This window comes from Stegodyphus dumicola, chromosome 5 (genome assembly GCF_044657685.1).
Source record: "Stegodyphus dumicola isolate Sdum_Otavi_A_Nest chromosome 5, ASM4465768v1".
NCBI lineage: Eukaryota > Metazoa > Arthropoda > Arachnida > Araneae > Eresidae > Stegodyphus > Stegodyphus dumicola.
The window spans coordinates 16035293-16053816 of record NC_140772.1 but is presented as its reverse complement, the minus strand read 5'-3'; the positions used below and the strand labels follow the sequence as shown (position 1 = coordinate 16053816).

The 18524-nt window shown below is 34.3% G+C and overlaps 1 protein-coding gene across 1 annotated transcript in view; it reads left to right on the top strand.

The window, feature by feature from the left end:
- The first annotated feature begins 580 nt into the window (after positions 1-580).
- The window catches only part of IP3K1 (inositol-trisphosphate 3-kinase-like protein), a 410761-nt gene continuing 392817 nt past the window's right edge, over positions 581-18524 (top strand). The window contains exon 1 of the mRNA XM_085816461.1: positions 581-1419. Coding sequence (XP_085672587.1) covers positions 1312-1419 — 108 coding nt within the window. The 5' untranslated portion in view covers positions 581-1311. The remainder of the gene's footprint in view (positions 1420-18524) is intronic.

The following is an 18524-nucleotide window of genomic DNA, read 5'->3' as shown; positions in this document are numbered from 1 at the left end:
AGAAAAGTGTGAAAAAAAGCAGAAAAATACATACCAATACTTAACGCTGCATTAGGAATTCTAAATATATACTTCTTTTAAAATTTTTGTAATTTTGCTGTTGAATGGTGATAATGCAGTGATAAATGAGAAGAATATGATGTTTAATAATAAAGGCAAAAAGAAAAAAAAAGGGGGGCTAGTAGGTATGAGTGTAACAGCAGGCTGGTAGACTGCGTGCTCAGCGAGAGCGTGAAAAACTTTAATAAACCCTCTTGAGAGACCGTTAAAATCTGAAACCTTTCAGACTTTTTTAACAGTGCCCAGTAAGTCCTCAGCCCGTTTAATAGACTACCCCGATTAAACGAGTGTTGACTGCTATCGTCATTCGTGAACTTACGTGTTCAGAGATAATTAATTCCTGATATAAATTCGATTAGGAAAAAAGAGTTTGCTTCTGAGCATGTGATAGCAGATCGACAATAAGAGCAACCGGGAGAAGCCGAACAGAGCTTGAAAGAACATCTCGCTTTCATTTCTGATCCCGAATATTATCGTTTCCGCCGCTTTTGAAGTGGAATGCAAGAGGAAGTTGTATACCTGTTTTGTGTATTACGTCATTCTAGCTACTGTCCCGCCTCATCGCCACTCGAGTATATGTATTCGCAGCTATTTACAGAGGAGAGCCGTTATCCGATTACATTGAAACACTCGCTAAAAAACTGATTTCCTCCACCGTCCTTATCACTCCTAGAAATGCTCTGCTGAGGCATTTGTCTCAAACGCTTCTTCGGTCTCAAGCGAGAAACACAGTCGCAGTGACATTCTCGGGAGACTCGTCAGCATACTGGAACAGGATTTTGTTGCCAAGTTCACTTTTAGTTCCCAAGTCTATAAGTAAAGTAATTCTTTCTTAAAAACCTCCGTTTACTATCCGGAAATTTTAACAAAGAAACGTGCGACCGGAAATTGTTAAATTGCTCTCTTCATTTATTTGCATCTTCTCCATATTATCAGAAGAACAGAATGTGGTTCCTTGCTACCATTCAAGAATGGATGACAATGATAACACAAGTCATAAAAGCTGCTAGCTAGAAATTAAGCTTATGAGCGTTTAACAAGTTTATGCAAATTCCATTTCTCATTTTGACTACCTATATGCAAAGAATATTCACTCACAGCTGATCAGTGGATTATTTCATGTTGTTGAAGGATATATGACGGATATACCTTTTGAATCTGTGTTATTTTAGCGAGAGCTTATATATCTTGGTTCGGAACATATTGCTTTCTTTGGAAAACTAATTCGGTTACTGATTTTAAAACTTGTGTATGACAGCATCCAACAACGCCGAGATGGAAGGTGCCTGTGGATTGGTGAAAATGACGGATTTTCCACCTATTACCTATAGCTGTTTCTTTGTGCCATGTATGATTCAGGTAAGAAAGCAATTTCCTACAAATACAAGATATCCAGTCATCCGGAATTCCAACTAACTAAGTTCTTTAATTGGTTAAAAAGATCGACAAGTAAATTTCAGATCGTTTGTCATTCTTTCAAACCAAGTAAAGTTAAGCTTGTTAATTATTGACTCATTACTTTAAATAGAGTAAAAATGGTGGCATACTATGGTACACAATTTCATTTAATTTAGTATTCATTTAATTTAGATCAGGCTGCATGGCATGTAGATTTTTCAGTAAATATGCACCCTATAATAGTACACTGTATTTAGACCTATAATTCTTTGCTTATGTCACGTATAATTGCTAACCATAAAAAGTGCTTCTTTGATAAAAATAGACCCAATTAGCAGAATGAGGTTTTGTCAGTTCCTCTGCACCAAAGGAACTTTTATTGTACAGCATGCAGTGTAACTGAAATGCTACTTTCTGTTAGCTTTTCGATATACATTGTATTACGTGTATCGTCTTCTTCTTGATGACAAAACGTCTTTTTGTTTTAGGAAAAGTTAGTAATAATTTCTTTAACAGTGTAATCTTCGTTAAAATTAAATACAGATACACAAAAACATAAAATTCCGTGATATCCAAAAAGTCAATCTATATTTATATAATAGAAGTAAATCTTCTTATCCGAATTTCGAGAATATTCCATGACTTGTAATCCCAGTCAGTTTAGAGAATTTGAATTCTACTAGCAATATTTCGTTGCATAGAAAGATTACCTTAATTATTTAAGATGCTTCGTTGAAATGCTAGTTTTTAATTTCATATTTGATAAAAAATTGCAATCGAATGAAATTAAATAAAATTTCAAGAAAACAAATGGTTCAGAAGTCACTGGACGTAATCTGTAAAAGGAAAACGTTTTCATTTCGAAACCGTCTGTCTTTACTAATCCAAATGAGCTTAAATATTTGCTGATGATACACGTTATTCAAATCTTATCCTTCTAAGTTTAGTTGGTGTTTATATGAATCTCTGACACATTCTGTTTATAATATTAAATTTAAAATTTCTGAAGTACCAAATTTTAAAGCAATAAATATTTCATTCTTCAGCTTAGTTTTTTTTATTCTTGGACCTCTGATATTTTTTTACACTTTTGGATATTCTGCATCGTTATAAACTGTTTCGACCGTCTTTTTTGAATAAATATCCATTATAAGTTACGAACTTACTACCACAAGAATCATATTACTACTATAATATTTTACTAATAGATAAATGCTAATTAAAATAGAAAATCTATTTTTAAGTTAATAAAATATTTTGCAGAAATCATGCAGAGTTTTATTTTGGAAAGTGTTCTGTAAGAGTCAGATTGAATTCCTGTTTAACAGACGCAAAAGAACATTAGCTAGAGTTCAGTCTCTGTCATATTCTCTCACATTTCCTTCTGGTCTCTCATGGACTCTTTTCCACAAAGAGAAATGCTATGTTCAAAAATTGCTATGGACTTAATATCAAAGACCAAGTTGGAATAATGCTTTCCACTCAGCTCTTAGATTTTCTCTTAATATATAAAACGTTTCTCTAATTTAAAATCATCATAAAAACTAAATTAGCTGATATTACCTTTTCTTCGTATATACCACTGTATAATATTTCTATCTTTACTCATGTAACTACAGTTATAGCAGTAAGATTATCTTCTAGCGAATTTCTACAATCAGTTTTGAGAATTTTGAAGAATTTTCAAGGTTTTCTTAAATAGCAAATGTTTTTATGAACGGCGAATAAGTTCCCAAACATCTTTTGTGTTTCTTTCCAATTTCCTTTATATGCTATATTAGTTTTATATTTAATGATTATGTTAGCTTCCATTAGAATTTCTACAGAAATACTATGCAAAGTAATCCCATTCCAAAATTGAAATTAAAAAAGTAAAATTTTTGATTACTCTATGCTTAGAAAATCTTCTGGAATACCATAAAAAGACGTCTCCCAAAGTTAATTAAAGTCGCTTTCCGGCCAAACGATCCTATTAAAAACATGCTACTTATTAAAGAAAATCTGTTTATGTGCAGTATAATGAAATAATGCACAAAATCATTGTTCAGTTAAAGGATAATCTTCATTTAAAATAACGGTGATTCCAGAATTTGATTGTTTATTAAATTACAATTAATTACAATATAGTTTTTACCAAATTCCTTACTAGTTTTGCATTATTAGCCCAAAGGAGCAATTTGCTCAAAAGGGTTATTAATTTCGTTTTGGCATTTTACTTTGATTTACTATAAACGGCGAATCACATTTTATATTGTTGCCATCAAATATGAGAGCTCTGTACTATATTTGAAGAAATTAAATAATGAATAATCTGTGTAAATCTATGTGTGTCTCTCACATTGTGATAAAACAACGGTCATCAAATTTTGAATAACGTACATCTCTACCCGTATATGGGCATCTGGAAGCCCAAATTTGGTATTTGTTTTATTGTCTATTTCGCATTTTGTAAAGCATTTATGAGTTTTTGATTAAGAAACTCAACTATTTCAAAGTGAGTAATGGCAACACTGCACGGAAAAAAAATTTTACCTCCAGCGCACGAGACTGTGTATCGAAAATTCTAAAGATATTCTCATTTTAAAATTATTTTGCGATATTGCTGTTGAACTGAACTTTATGGTTTAAGTACGAAGAACGTTATATTTAATAAATAAAGTTAACCCACGAAATGTTAAAAAAGCGCCCCTTGTAATAAAAATCTTCGAACGCGAAATTTTTCATGCAAGTTTTAGGTCATCGAAGTTTCACGAGTTTTAATTACTTAAGCCGCAACCGTTTACTAAATTTTACTTTTTTCCCGTTAAAATTACTCTTAGCTACATATTATCTGTTCAATTACGCTCATATTTTACTGAATGGTGCTATTTTATCACATAAATTTTAAGAGATAATGTAAATAATCGAAATTAGTATACTTTGTTTCGAACCACCGCTATCGGAATAGATATTCACTGAAAAGTGCTACAAGGTTACTTCAACCGTGGATACTATAAGTAGTTACTATATATTTAAGGGAAGATATCAGGTTACTTTCAACAAAATTTTCTATAAACAACAACAAAAAAAAAAAAAAAAAAAAAAAAAAGTATAAAGTGAGTAAATTGATCCATAATACTATACTAGAAATACTTGTTTACATTCTGCAGCAGGCTTTCTATGAAGCTGTAGATGATGCAACGGTATATAAATGAAATTCTGCATATATCACTAAAAAATTACCATGGTTTTATGGGAAAAACCTTTTTTTCTACTGTGAATTATTTCTTTTGCTTTAATATCCATAAATACAGTTGTCTAGATACCTGCAAACATACTATTTAAGCGAAAGAAGTGACTCCACATTCAAAGTTAAATTTAATGGATTATAAATAATATATTATTATCATACAAAAAATTCTAAATAAATAAATAAAAATACATAAAAACATAATTTTAAGCAAATAATTTTTAAAAAACTCAAAGGGTTCAGAATTTAACAGTCGTTTAAAAGGATTTTTTTAAAGTTTAACATGATTTGTTAACATAGATTATCAACAGAGATGGCCGAAGTAGAAAAGCGAAATATTTTATAGGCTACTAGATAAATATGCATTTAGGCTAACATAGGGACGTTATGTACCCTGTGTACATTTGAAAAGTAAAATAATAATAATAGTAATATATAAAAAGATAAAAATCTCACAGGTTTCAGATTTTAAATTACTTCCAAAGGGGCGTTTTTTTTCGCAATTAATTAGAATTAAGGTATTATAACTTAAATTTTGATAATTAAAATGGTAACCAATTTTTATTCTGTTCCTTTTATGAATGTGGTGGTGGTATCAGGTTCAATGTTTCTTCTAACTTTCTTCGGAAACATACAATGACCTGACTAGAACAGAGAGCTTACTAAAGCTATGTTCACTAATTGTAGTAAGTGGACAGGATACAGACGAAGGGTATACAAAACCCTTTATTTTTTTCTTTATATACAATGACTTCCGTACTTCGGAATACAATGACCCTCCACTCGGGGTCTAACTTAAAAGATATCAAAATAAAACTAAACTCTAATTTAACTTTAGAATAAGATTGGCCTTATAATAACAGAAAGCGTATGTAGCACAGAGACTGTGAACACTACAATACGTTTAATTTATCAAGAGGATTAAAACCTCTGGCCTGGAAGGCAAAGTAGCAACTGCGTAACTTCTAAGGTAAGCGGCCTGCTTCGAACTCACGGCTTCCTCTCTTCTGCTTGGCAAAAAAGGCCACACTTAAATACTTGGCGTTCGCCAGACAACTTTGCATAAACTCCTTCACGCTTATAATTCTGGCCGAAAGTAGAAAATAAGAAGTGATAGTAAAGATTTAAAATAAAATAAACGTTAGTAAAACTTAAGATCCTTACATACTTCCCGCCAGAGTTAATTAGTTTGAAACTGAGGTCTAAAACGACCTTGTTGAAAACTTTTAGCTCTAGAAACTAACGCGAGGCCAAACTTTTACAAACATAACTTAGCTAGAAACTAGAAAATTTTAAAAGAAAGAAATTTGTTACAATAGCAGCTCCCGGAATATACAACAATCTTTTTTCTTTTTCATCTGTACTGCATCAAAACAGGAGCTTTATTCAATTCTGGTTCCTTCCAGAGATCTGGAAGGAAAACTAGTTTAATGAAATGTTACAGAATGACATTGTAAATAACATATAGAATATACTTTTCTTAACATTCTTATTTCATTCATGACTATTTTAATTATCTCTCCCCGTGCTCTCTGACATGTGTTGTAAAAACACCAAACACGAATGTGTTTCTGTCTATGTGTTCAACACTTCCTCCTACAATCAAAACACTAACGTGTTAAAATTCAACATACGAGACCTCTTAACACACCCTAATTTCAACTCTAGACCCTGAGGTACTATTCTGAAAGTAGCTAACTCTAAAGTGTAGCGTCAGAGAGCCTAACTACATCATTCAACCTTTAACACATATTCAGCATGATTTAATCTTTACAGTCACACGAATAACAAATTTTTTTAACATTACTTTCACTTTTACCATATCACGGTATTTCTAAACATTCAAAATAACAGTTCACATGTATACAAGAACATATGAAGATGCCGTTAATTTTACACATTTGAAAACATACATTAGTAGTACATTGTTAACTTCTATTCTTTTCAAAGCAAGTGCCAATTCTTTCTACATTGAAATAATACTACATTTCAAAAAGTCTTTCAGACTAAAACTTCTTTCTTGTTAGAATGTTTTAAATAAAATTTATACAATTTAAGTCTTTATACAACGCTATTATACATCAACTTTAGTTTTACGCGCGAGTAATTGAAAAACATAATAAGAAAATCGGTCACAACTCATTTCTCGCCCTTTTGGCGATAAAGGTAGACCTCGCATGAGGTAAAACTTCTTCAAATCTGCCACTTGCAGTAAGAATGAAAGATTAACTTAAGTTTGTAAAGTAACACAAAATTTTACTTATCTTTGTAATATTCAGACATCCTTTTCTGGGCCCAGTCTTTAAAGGTGCTGCAAACCGTAGCTTGGTTGATCCTCCTTCTTGTACGGGCTCGCCCTTCAGTGCTTTCCTCTGGAAGCTTCCGTTTTTCACCACTACGGCCACCCTTGAACATCTTCCTTCTGTCCTCTGCTTGTGGTCTTGGCCGCTTGAAGGCAGCTGGTCTTGGTGGAACCGGGAAACTTCTGTCGTGATCCTGCTTGGACCTCGTTGTTGGCCGTTCAAATTTTTCTTGTACTTTTTCCTCCGCCGCTGATGGCCCTTCCGCAGTTCGGCGACTTTTGCTGCGGAGAGTTCTGTCGGATGAGTCAATCTTCCGTTTCACAGCCGGGTTATAGTTGCCGTCCTTTCTCCCGGTCTTTTCCACATACGTCGTCCTTCTCCCTTCTTCATTCTGGGGGTGTTCGTGAACTCTGTTTTTTGGACGGTGGAACGACTTCTTTTTCTTTGTACCTTCAATTTTTCCGCGGGGCAATTTTCTTTTCACTTGCTTCTGTCTCTCATTGGCTTGCCCTTGTACTTGTCGTTTTCCCACCTCTGGAACTTGTACCTGCGGTGTCTGCCGTACCGGATCCTGCAAAAGATCTGAAAAGATTTGCATTTTATTACGGTCATAGAATGGTTTTATCTGGTCAATGTTTGCGGAACAGGTTTCGCCATTTCTTGCCTTTAATACTACAACAGCGTGAGTTATTTTTTCTATAACATATGGTCCTTCAAAGCGTGGGAAAAATTTGGCAGTTTTATCTTCTGGTGCTGAAGAAAGTGAATGCTTAATTTTTAGTACTTCATCCCCTACTTTATAAGTTACTCCCCGTCGTTTCAAATCATAATAGAGCTTCTGTTTTCTTTGTGCTACTTCCGTATTCTTCTTTGCTTCCTTAATTAGTTTTTCTATATCACCCATTTTAAATTCTGGGGCTCTTTGTTGCACATAAAATAATTTATCTAACGGTGTTATAATCTTTCTGCCTAGAAATAACTCAGCAGGAGTTTTGCCCGTTGTATCATGTTTTGCGGTCCTAAGGGCGAAAGCAAATTCATTGACATAGTTATCCCAGCTTTTATGAAAATTTTTAACATAACTACGGATAATTTTCACTATATTTCTGTTGACCCGTTCCGCTATATTTGATTGCGGCCGATACGGGACCATTTTTAAATGACGTATGCCCAGTTTTTGGCACATGTCTTCAAATATATTACTTACAAATTGAGGACCATTATCCGATATAACTTTTAGGGGCGCCCCGTATTTTAAAATATATTTATTTAAAATAGAATCGGTAACTAATTTCGCGGAGGCTCGTTTTAAGGGAACAATTTCGGTCCATTTACTAAAATGATCAACTATAACAAGGAGATAGCGACTTTTGTTTAACTGACTTTTTGGGAAAGGGCCCAATAAATCGATACCGATTATTTCATTTGGAAATTCGGATTTAATACTATTTAGAAACCCGGCCGGGCGGAAATTAATATAATTAACGGCTTGACATGTTGGGCAGGACTGGACATACGCCCTTGTTAACTTTTGCAGTTCAGGAAAGTAGACTGCCTCGCGTACGCGTTGAGTAGTTTTTCGAATACCAGCATGAGAAGCTAAAGGGCTGTCATGGAGCTCTTGCAGGATATTTAATCTAAGACTAGCTGGGATAACAGGTCGAAATTCGTTGTTGGAATTCGTAGTTTTTGTATAAAATAATAGACCATCTATTAGTTCGTAATGGGCCGCCCTATTTCTTATCGCCACAATATCTTGGTGGCTAAAATTTTCAGGATCCTTCAAATACTCATAAATACTTCCAAACTCAGGATCCTTACCCAGTTCGGTTATTACAGTTTCTCGGGAATTTATTGTACACGCTGTCAGCATTGCAACTTTTACGGTATTACCCTGTTCGTCTAATTTAATTCGTGACAGGGCATCTGCTACGATATTTTCCTTTCCGGGGGTATGCTTGATTACCAGATTATATTCTTGCAGCTTGAGTGCCCATCTTATTAACCTTGGGGATAAATTTTTTCCAGAGTACAATCTAGTTACCGCCGCATGATCAGAATATACTGTTATCGGCGCCTTTCCAAAATAGACTCGGAACTTTTGCACTGCTAACAGAACTGCAAGTGCCTCTCTCTCGGTCGCGGAATAGTTTCTTTGTGTTTGATTTAAAGTTCGGCTAAAAAATGCTACTGGCTGCTGATTTTGCGAAAGTACCGCTCCTACCGCATAATCCGAAGCATCCGCTGAAATTTCTAAATTTTCATCCTTTTCAGGAAATTTCAACACAGGGGCTTGCGTTAATGCTTGTTTTAATTTTTCGAAAGCACTATTGGCTTCGGCCGTCCACGAGAATCTTGCCTTTTTCCTTTTTAATTTTAACAATGGCTCAGCGATAGCCGCAAAATCTTTTATAAAGGACCTATAATATGAACAAAGTCCTAGAAAAGAAGAGAGCTTCTTTGCCGTGTTTGGAGTGGGATACTTTTGTACCGCGATTATTTTTGATTCATCTGTCTCGATCCCTTTTTGCGATATTTTGTAACCTAAATATTTTAATTCAGGGGCTGCAAATTTGCATTTTTCGACATTAACTTTTAGACCGGCCTCATTTAATAAAGAAAACACCTGTCTTAAATCCTGTACATGTTGGTCTAGATTATCACTAGTAATAATGATATCGTCTAAATAGATAAATGTGGACTTTCCGAGAACAGGTCTTAACACAATGTCCATGCATCGCTGAAATGTTGCTGGGGCGCCTGAAAGGCCAAACGGCATTCGCAAAAATGCATAAGTGCCAGACTTGGTTATAAAAGCAGTCTTAGGCACGTCCTCAGGCCTGATCCCTATTTGAAAATAACCATTCGTTAAGTCTAAAGTTGTCATAAATTTGGTTGATTTTATGTTCCTTAAAATTTCTTCTATAATCGGTAACGGATATACCGGATATTTCGTTATGGAATTTAATTTACGGTAATCAATAGCGAATCTCCACCTTTTTGGATGCTCCAAAGGATAATCATTATTTTTCTTACATAAAACCACCGGACTAGCATAACTACTTGAGATAGGCGTTACGATCTTTTTACGTAGCATATCGGTAATATGCCATTCTATAATTTTTTCCTTATTCTTATCATACCGGTATGGTTTTTGACGAACCGGCAATGCATCTCCGGTGTCAATACTATGGTTAGTAACCTGGGTAAATCCTGGAATATCACTAAATAAGGAAGCAAATTCACTTACCACTTGTCGGATTCTATCTTGCTCGTCATTAGGCAGGTGGTCGAGATTTACCCTTGGCGGTTCAACCTTTTCTACACGCACTGGCTTCATCGTCAGCTTAAGAGACGCTTCATTAAAATCCAGTGTAGCTTGTGCGTCTGAAAGAAAGTCTATTCCTAGTATTAAGTGTGCTTGCAAATTCTTTACTATAAAAAACATCACCTTTACTTGTTCGTCCTTGATACGGATGTACAAAGGTACTTTACCTACGCACTTACATTGTTCTCCTTGCGCCGCTAATACTGTTGTATTATCCGCATTATATATGCGGTATTTGCGAAAATACTTTCTAAAAAAGACTTCTGCCACACAGGAACACTGCGCGCCGGTATCCAGGAGTGCGGTGGCCGGGATATTATTTACCAAGACTTCAATCTTCGGAAGAGTTAAATTTTTCACCATTACTGTATTTAACTTGTAGGAAGAGGGGTTTTCGTGGCCTTCGGATTTCCGCACCCTCTCGTCAGCAGAAATCCGTTTTAGTTTAAATTATTTTTTCTTTCGGTGCTTTCCTTCTTTCTCCACTGGCCTTGAGACTTTTTTCCTGGGTTGCTATTGAACTGTCGACGTTCGCCGGCTGTTTTTGAATGCTCGGGTTTCCTTGCCCACTGATTCGCTTTTTCTCCGTAGCCATGTGCTTGAGTTTGCTGTAGTCTTGGCGTACCAAATTGGTTTCGCTGTTGATATTGGCGTCTTCTTTCGACGTCCGCCGTTCTTCTACTTTCAAACTGGATTGCTAGCTCAAATAATTTTTCCAGTGTAGTCGGATTTCTCAATTCAATAAAGTCTTGCACTTGGGGTAGTAACCTCGGCAAAATCACTTGAATTATTTCAGGATCCGGACGGTTTCCATACAAGAGCTTGAAAACGTGAATTTTTCTTAAAATAAACCTGGAGAGGTTTTCCATTCTTTGTTGATATATACTGAAAAGTTCTGTTTCTAATTTCGCACGATCCCTTACAACAGGGAAGGCATTTAGTAGGGCAGTCTTGAAATTTTCGTAGGTATAGGTGGGACTTCCTGCTTGACCCAAGAGACTTCTGCCGATACATTTGAACCAGTTAAGCGCTTGGCCCCTCAAAGCGCTGGTAGCTAAGGTAACTTTTTGAAACTCGTGCACGGGGTAGAGCATGAAGTGGTCATCCAATTTTTCCAAAAAACTGGTTACCTGTGAGTTTCCATTAAACGTTGCTTCTGGTTTTATCGAAGCGCGCATGGTCTGGACAATATACCCAAATCCTTCCAGGGCGGCAGCTGGCATTTCTGGATTCTGAGCTGTTTCTGCAGGCAGCACAGGTTCTTCTTGAAACTCGGCCATGGTTATTCTTCGTCGGGCGCCACTATCAGGTTCCATGTTTCTTCTAACTTTCTTCGGAAACATACAATGACCTGACTAGAACAGAGAGCTTACTAAAGCTATGTTCACTAATTGTAGTAAGTGGACAGGATACAGACGAAGGGTATACAAAACCCTTTATTTTTTTCTTTATATACAATGACTTCCGTACTTCGGAATACAATGACCCTCCACTCGGGGTCTAACTTAAAAGATATCAAAATAAAACTAAACTCTAATTTAACTTTAGAATAAGATTGGCCTTATAATAACAGAAAGCGTATGTAGCACAGAGACTGTGAACACTACAATACGTTTAATTTATCAAGAGGATTAAAACCTCTGGCCTGGAAGGCAAAGTAGCAACTGCGTAACTTCTAAGGTAAGCGGCCTGCTTCGAACTCACGGCTTCCTCTCTTCTGCTTGGCAAAAAAGGCCACACTTAAATACTTGGCGTTCGCCAGACAACTTTGCATAAACTCCTTCACGCTTATAATTCTGGCCGAAAGTAGAAAATAAGAAGTGATAGTAAAGATTTAAAATAAAATAAACGTTAGTAAAACTTAAGATCCTTACAGTGGCACTGAAGTTTTTCTATTAATCGTTAGTCAAAAATGAAATGGTAATCGTTAGTCAAAAGGTTGAGAAGCGCTGCTCTAGACCATTCGGAAAGCTTTAGTTTTCCAATTTCTCAACCCTTTTTTTGTAAATTCTTATGAAACTTGCAATTATTTTCCATTTTCCCCCCTACTTCTCGTTCTTTTTACTTCCTTGTACGAAGTAAAAAGGAAGTATTGTAATCGCGAAAAGTTTCAGGCAGCATATTTCAACGAAAATATCCCTTTTTGACCTCTTTCAAATGCAATTTAACGATGTATTTCCGTGATATCTGTACGTAAGGACAGAATAAAGCACTCTTTTCCTCCAAAAAAATTATAAAACTGCTTTAAAATGAATTCTGAAGAGAATTTTTCGTGGCATCTCTACGAACGTATGTACGTACGTGCGTACGTACGTATCTCGCATAACTCAAAAACGAGTAGCCTCAGAACGTTGAAATTTTGTATATAGGACTGCTATAACATGTAGATGTGCACCTCGTATTTTGGTTGCAATCGGCCGCACCAAACGTATATAAATATATTTATATATATATCCACTCTGTTACCCGGCTCAGTGATCTCAGTTTCTTTACTCTTATATGTTTGTAAATTGTACGTTTTTTGCTTTAAAAATGATTGAATTATGTTGTTCTTATCTTCCGGTTAAGGTTTTTTATGCCTTTAATAAATCTGTATGCAATATTTTTTAGAATTATCAACAATTTTAAAATTGTTTAAGTGCCGCTAAGCCTAATAATGTTTTTGATGGCGGCCATTGCTCTTGTTTACATTTGAAACAGCAGGATAGCGGATTTGTTGCCGATCTAGAGAAACTTAGCTTCGCAACAGCAAAGTTAACGCCTTCATTTATTATTTAAATCATGCTTAATCCTTTCTGGAATTTTTTAATAAGCGTTTAAGATTTACTTCGTAATTTTTCATACAGATATTTAGAGTTTTTATGTATTTTTGCCTTGTCGCGAAGTGAAAACTGAATTAATTGAATGAGAAATACCCAATCGTCTGTGAAAAACTGTTTCTTTTTTGTTTTGTTTGCTTAATTTCTTTTATACATCGTTCTAGCTTTATTATAGTATTTGAATAGAACATGTGGCAACGATTAGATAATTCTTTAAATCATATAAATTTTGTGCATTCTGAGTTATAATATGAACGAAATATAATACTGTTAAGTAAATCTAGCGCCAGAGTGTGGCTATGGTAAACAAAGTGAATTTTAAAGAATGCATTTATTCTATTGTGGTTTATGCGCTGTCGGCGAAATAGGTTTAATTCAATCTAATAAGTTTAAATGAAATGCAAGAAAAAATGCGTATAATTTAATATTCCGTACAAGGATGTGGTGTACACATCAGATTTTTTATTTAAAGAGTTTGTAAGGATTGTGTTAATTTATCTAACAGTTAATTTTGAGTTAAAGTTACTGTACTATCATTTCTTAATTTCAAGCTTACAACTTTCGGCCAGAACGTATTTTTAGAATCGCATTTGAATGCAAATGAGGAGAAGTATTTAACTGTGAAGTTCTACTGACTTCGTTAAAGAGCCAGTGATTCTAACTAGCACGCGTTCGCCTTTTCAGGCTACTCTCTCTCTTAAGCTATTATTACGCTAGGCCCTTGATAACTTCGCCATTAGTTAGCGTTAAGGAGCCAACTCTGTTAGAATCTTGATAGCTTCGGCTGTATCTTTTTAGCTAAGATTAGTTAAGTTTAATTTCTTAGTTCCTGAGTTCAGCCCGAGTGGAGGCTTTATTGTAAAACTCCAAGAAGGAGTTCTGTGAAATCAATTTGAAATCTCTCAAGTTTTGTTTTCTGTCTCACGAACTCAAGCGATTATTCGCTTACCAGTTCTTAAGATTTTTCAACTTTAACTGTAACTGAAAAGTACATAGGTTAGAATCTTAAGTTAATGTGTGAAGGCATTACCAGTTGACCAATGGTACATCGCTTATACCTGCTTGTGGGAAGTAATGTTTCATCTACGTACAGTATGTGTAAACCAAATTATTTACTTTTTTTTTTGTGCTTCGAATTTTACGTACATCTCTCCAATAAAACGTTTATTGCACCTTTTGTTAAAATAGCGCTTTTTTATATGCTTGTAAGTTTTTTTATATTTATTAATGGTACTGCGATAATTTATATGCATATTAAAATGCAATTCGTAAATAATCTTTACACGAGGTGCAAATCAAACCATAGAACGATTTAAAATGAATTCCTTTGAACCAAAATATTTGCTTCCAAATGCATCTCTTCAGAAAATGTCTTATCGCGGTAAGCTGAATGAATGCAAGAATAAGACTAAATGTAGATTTTACTGAATTTTCACGCAGAAGAGATCGCGTAATGACATTACTTCTTTTTATCGTGTATTAATAATAGGCTTCCAAAATCAAATATAAACTGTAATTTGTTTTGGGTGGGGGCAGGGGAATTTATATATTATATGATTCCAAAAGAGCTCATATTTTGGCGTTTACCTTGGGTTTATCCTAACTGACGCTAAGACATCATATACCTAATTTACAATTTTCTAAGCTGGCTGAGTAAATCATTTTATAAGTTTTCAAATGTTTTCTTCACTTAAAACTGTTGCTTCGGAACGCGAAGCAAATTGCATAATAGCCGTCATTTATTCGGCATGAATAAAATTGAGTATCATTGAATTTCACCTGGAACTCTTGATTACGTATAAAAGTTCTTTTTTAATGCATTTACCTTAATTCTTTTTCTTTAAAAATTCTACATCTTCCCGCATCCTTCCCATAATGTAAATTAATTTGAGTTTAAATAGCGAACGAATATTTTAATTTAGAAAAGTACTGTGACAAGTATCCAGTATAGATGTTTAGCCTGAGATGCTGATCCTCCACCCAGCTGACATGTGAAAAATCTGATTGAAATTTATTAGAAACGTGGAATTTGAATGGTGGAATCAAGTTTAGAACTAAAGGTTAGATTTTATGTATGACTGCTTTAAGTACTAGAGTTTCCGAAAGTTTGAATAAGGAGAAGTGGAAGTATTTTTTAATTTTTAATTGTACTATAAGAAGTAGCATGAAAAGCTTTTAAGTTTTACTTCTTTTATGTGTTATTAAGTTATGTTAAATTAAGTTAAATTAAAAGTTTTGTTAGATTCGTGCTTAATTGCGAAAATGGTAATCTAAAACACAAAGATATAAAACATCGTCGTGGAAGATAAAGCAGTTCAAAAACATCGCAGTTTTAAAACAACCTCGTAGAAAATATCTTGGTAAAAAATAAAATCGTTGCAGGACGATAACATCGCAGACATATGTTTTTCAGGCTTTAAAATCTGCAAATGTGTTATATATTCAGATATTTATTTGCGAGCGCAAGAAGGAACGAGGAATATTTTTAACAAAGTTAAAGAAAACGATTTTAATATGAGCAATCTCCTGAAGTTACTTATTCTTCTCTTTTCTAATTTTTTTTCGATTCATTTTTGCATAAAAAATTATCAATGAGAATTGTATAAAAGTGATAAATTAAAAAATAATAAATAAATAAATAAAATCAAAAAAATCTGAAATATTTTAGATTTAAAATTATGTCAAAAGGGGCGTTTTTTAACGTTTTGCGTATTACCTTTATTAAATATCATGTTTTTTGCACTTAAACCATAAAATTCATTTCAACAGCAATGCTGCAAAATAATTTTAAAATGAGCCTATCTTTAGAATTTCCGATACACAGTTCCGCGCGCTGGAGATAAAAAGGCTTTTTCCCCCGTAGAGTTTTGCCATTGCTCGTTATTAAATCGTTGAGTTTGTTAATAAAAAATTCATTAAAATTTTACAAAATAGGAAATTGATGATAAAAACAAATTCCAGATTTCAAATTCGGGCTTTCAGATGCCCATATTCGCAGTAGAATTACGTCATTCAAAATTGGATGGCTCTAGGTACTGTTGTTTCATCACAATGAAAGAAACATACATTTATGCAGATTCTTCATTATTTAATTTCTTCAAATATAATACAGCGCGATAGTATTTGGTGGCAACGATTTGAAAACTGATACAGCCTTTTAAAGTTTTTAACGCAAAATCGCAAAACGAAAACAATAGTCCTTCAGAGATAAAGCCACTTTGGTCTAAAACGAAAATTAAAAAAAATCTGAAAGTTTTCGGATTTTATACTACGCCCAAAAGGGCCTTTTTAAAATGTTTTGTGTGTTACCTTTATTTATTAAATATCATGTTCTTCGCACTTAAACAGTAAAATTCTATTCTACAGCACTATCACAAAATAATTTCAAAAAAGCATATCTTTAGAATTTCCGAGATAGAGCCTCGCGTGCTGGACATAATTCTCTTCTCCCCCCCCCGTACAGTGTTGCCCTCCCTCGCTTTGAAATCATCTATTATGTCAATCAAAAATAAAATTCGTTAAAGTTTTCCAAAATATGAAACAGATAATACAGGAAATTCAAAATTCGGCTGTCTGGAAGCCCGAATGTGGAATTCCCGAATTCGGGCTTCCACTGCCTCTATTCGAGTGGATAATTATGTTATTGAAAATTTGATGACTCTAGATACCGTTGTTTTATCACAATTCGAGAAACATACATAAATTATACAGATTCTTCATTATTTAATTTCTTTAAATATAATACTGGGCGATAATATTTGGTGGCAATAATTTGAAAACTGAAACTTCGTTCATAGTGATTCAACGTAAAATTCCAAAACGAAATTAATAGCTTTCTGGGCTAACGCCCTTAGTGCTAATAAGGACCTTTAATTGCTTACCATATGGGTATAAAATTCTATTAACCACCATATCTAGTCTTAATTTTCTACAGATTTTCAGTTTTTGAGTGTTTAAATTTATTTTCTTGCTGTTTCTGCAGAAAATAATTATTTATATATATATATATATATAAAAAAAAAAAAAAAAAAAAAAAAAAACTAAATACAGAGGTAAAATATTCCTAATTCATTTTTTCGAGCACATATTATTATAGAAATATACATTTGCAGCTTTTAAAGCGTGAACATTGCAATGTTATCGTTATGCGATGATTTGTAGGTTTTATATTTTTACCACGATTTTTCTAAATAATTGTTTTAAAACTGCTAAGCTTTTGAAGCGCTTTATTTTCGACGACGGCATACCACGATCCTTTAAGACTTACAATATTTTCAACTTGCTTTCTTTTCTTCCGCAACATTTTTTATGATGACGTTTTCGTCTTACGTTGTTTCCTCAGTACCGTTTTTGACAGCTATGTTTTCGACCGTAACACTTATAGATACAACTGAAATTTAGGAAACCTCGCCACCTCTACTTAACGGTGTTTCAGAAATTCTAATATTTATATACCTAGAATAAAGAAGTTAACCTTCGACGCCTGTGCAAAAGGTAAGTGAAAAGTGACGGAGGACGCGGGCACTGTCCCTTTACTATTTGGGTTAATCAGTACAGCACCACGTCCACCTTTATCTTAAATTTCATATTACATTATATATTACGATACATGATTTACACATTGCATTATTTACTACATATCAAATTAATACCTTACCCTAACATTACATTAATTTCACATCAACTTATTACGTTAAAATCCTTTTCTAATAAACCCTATATTGGTAGATTATAAAAGGGTTATTTTGCACAGGATTTGCATTAGACACAGGATACGCATTATATTATCATTATACACTGAGTACGCATTGCATTATACACGGGGAAATTAATGATACATAGGAACATTATACACAATAGGGGTTTATAAGCACGATACGGGTTAAATTATTCACAGGAAATTAGTTATACACAGGTATTGCATTATACAGGATAAATTATACACATGATAGGCTTTATACACTGGATGCATATTGAATTGTCATCAACACCATGCCAATTGTACCCGTTACTCGACACACTGCCTACTGTACAAAAGGTATAAGGATATACCCAAGGCACGCTGTTGAAATGCTAGTAGTTAGCACCCTCAAATGATAATTGGAAGACTTACGGCTCTAATTCTGGCGAGAGCACAGGGGATTTTTTTATCCCATTTCCTGATTTTCATAAACATTAGGGTTCTACAATAGTGCTTTAGCTAAAAATGAGGTGGACTCATGACCTCCTGCTGGCTGTCGTTCTTTTCCCAAGTTGTCCTTTACGTTATAAGGTATTTCTCCCGCCTTCCTAGCATGCCTTCGTGGTGTGGTGGTCTGCACGCTGGGCGCGTATTCCAGAGGTCCGTGGTTCGATTCCCGGCGAAGGCGTTGCTCATTTTTCATCTC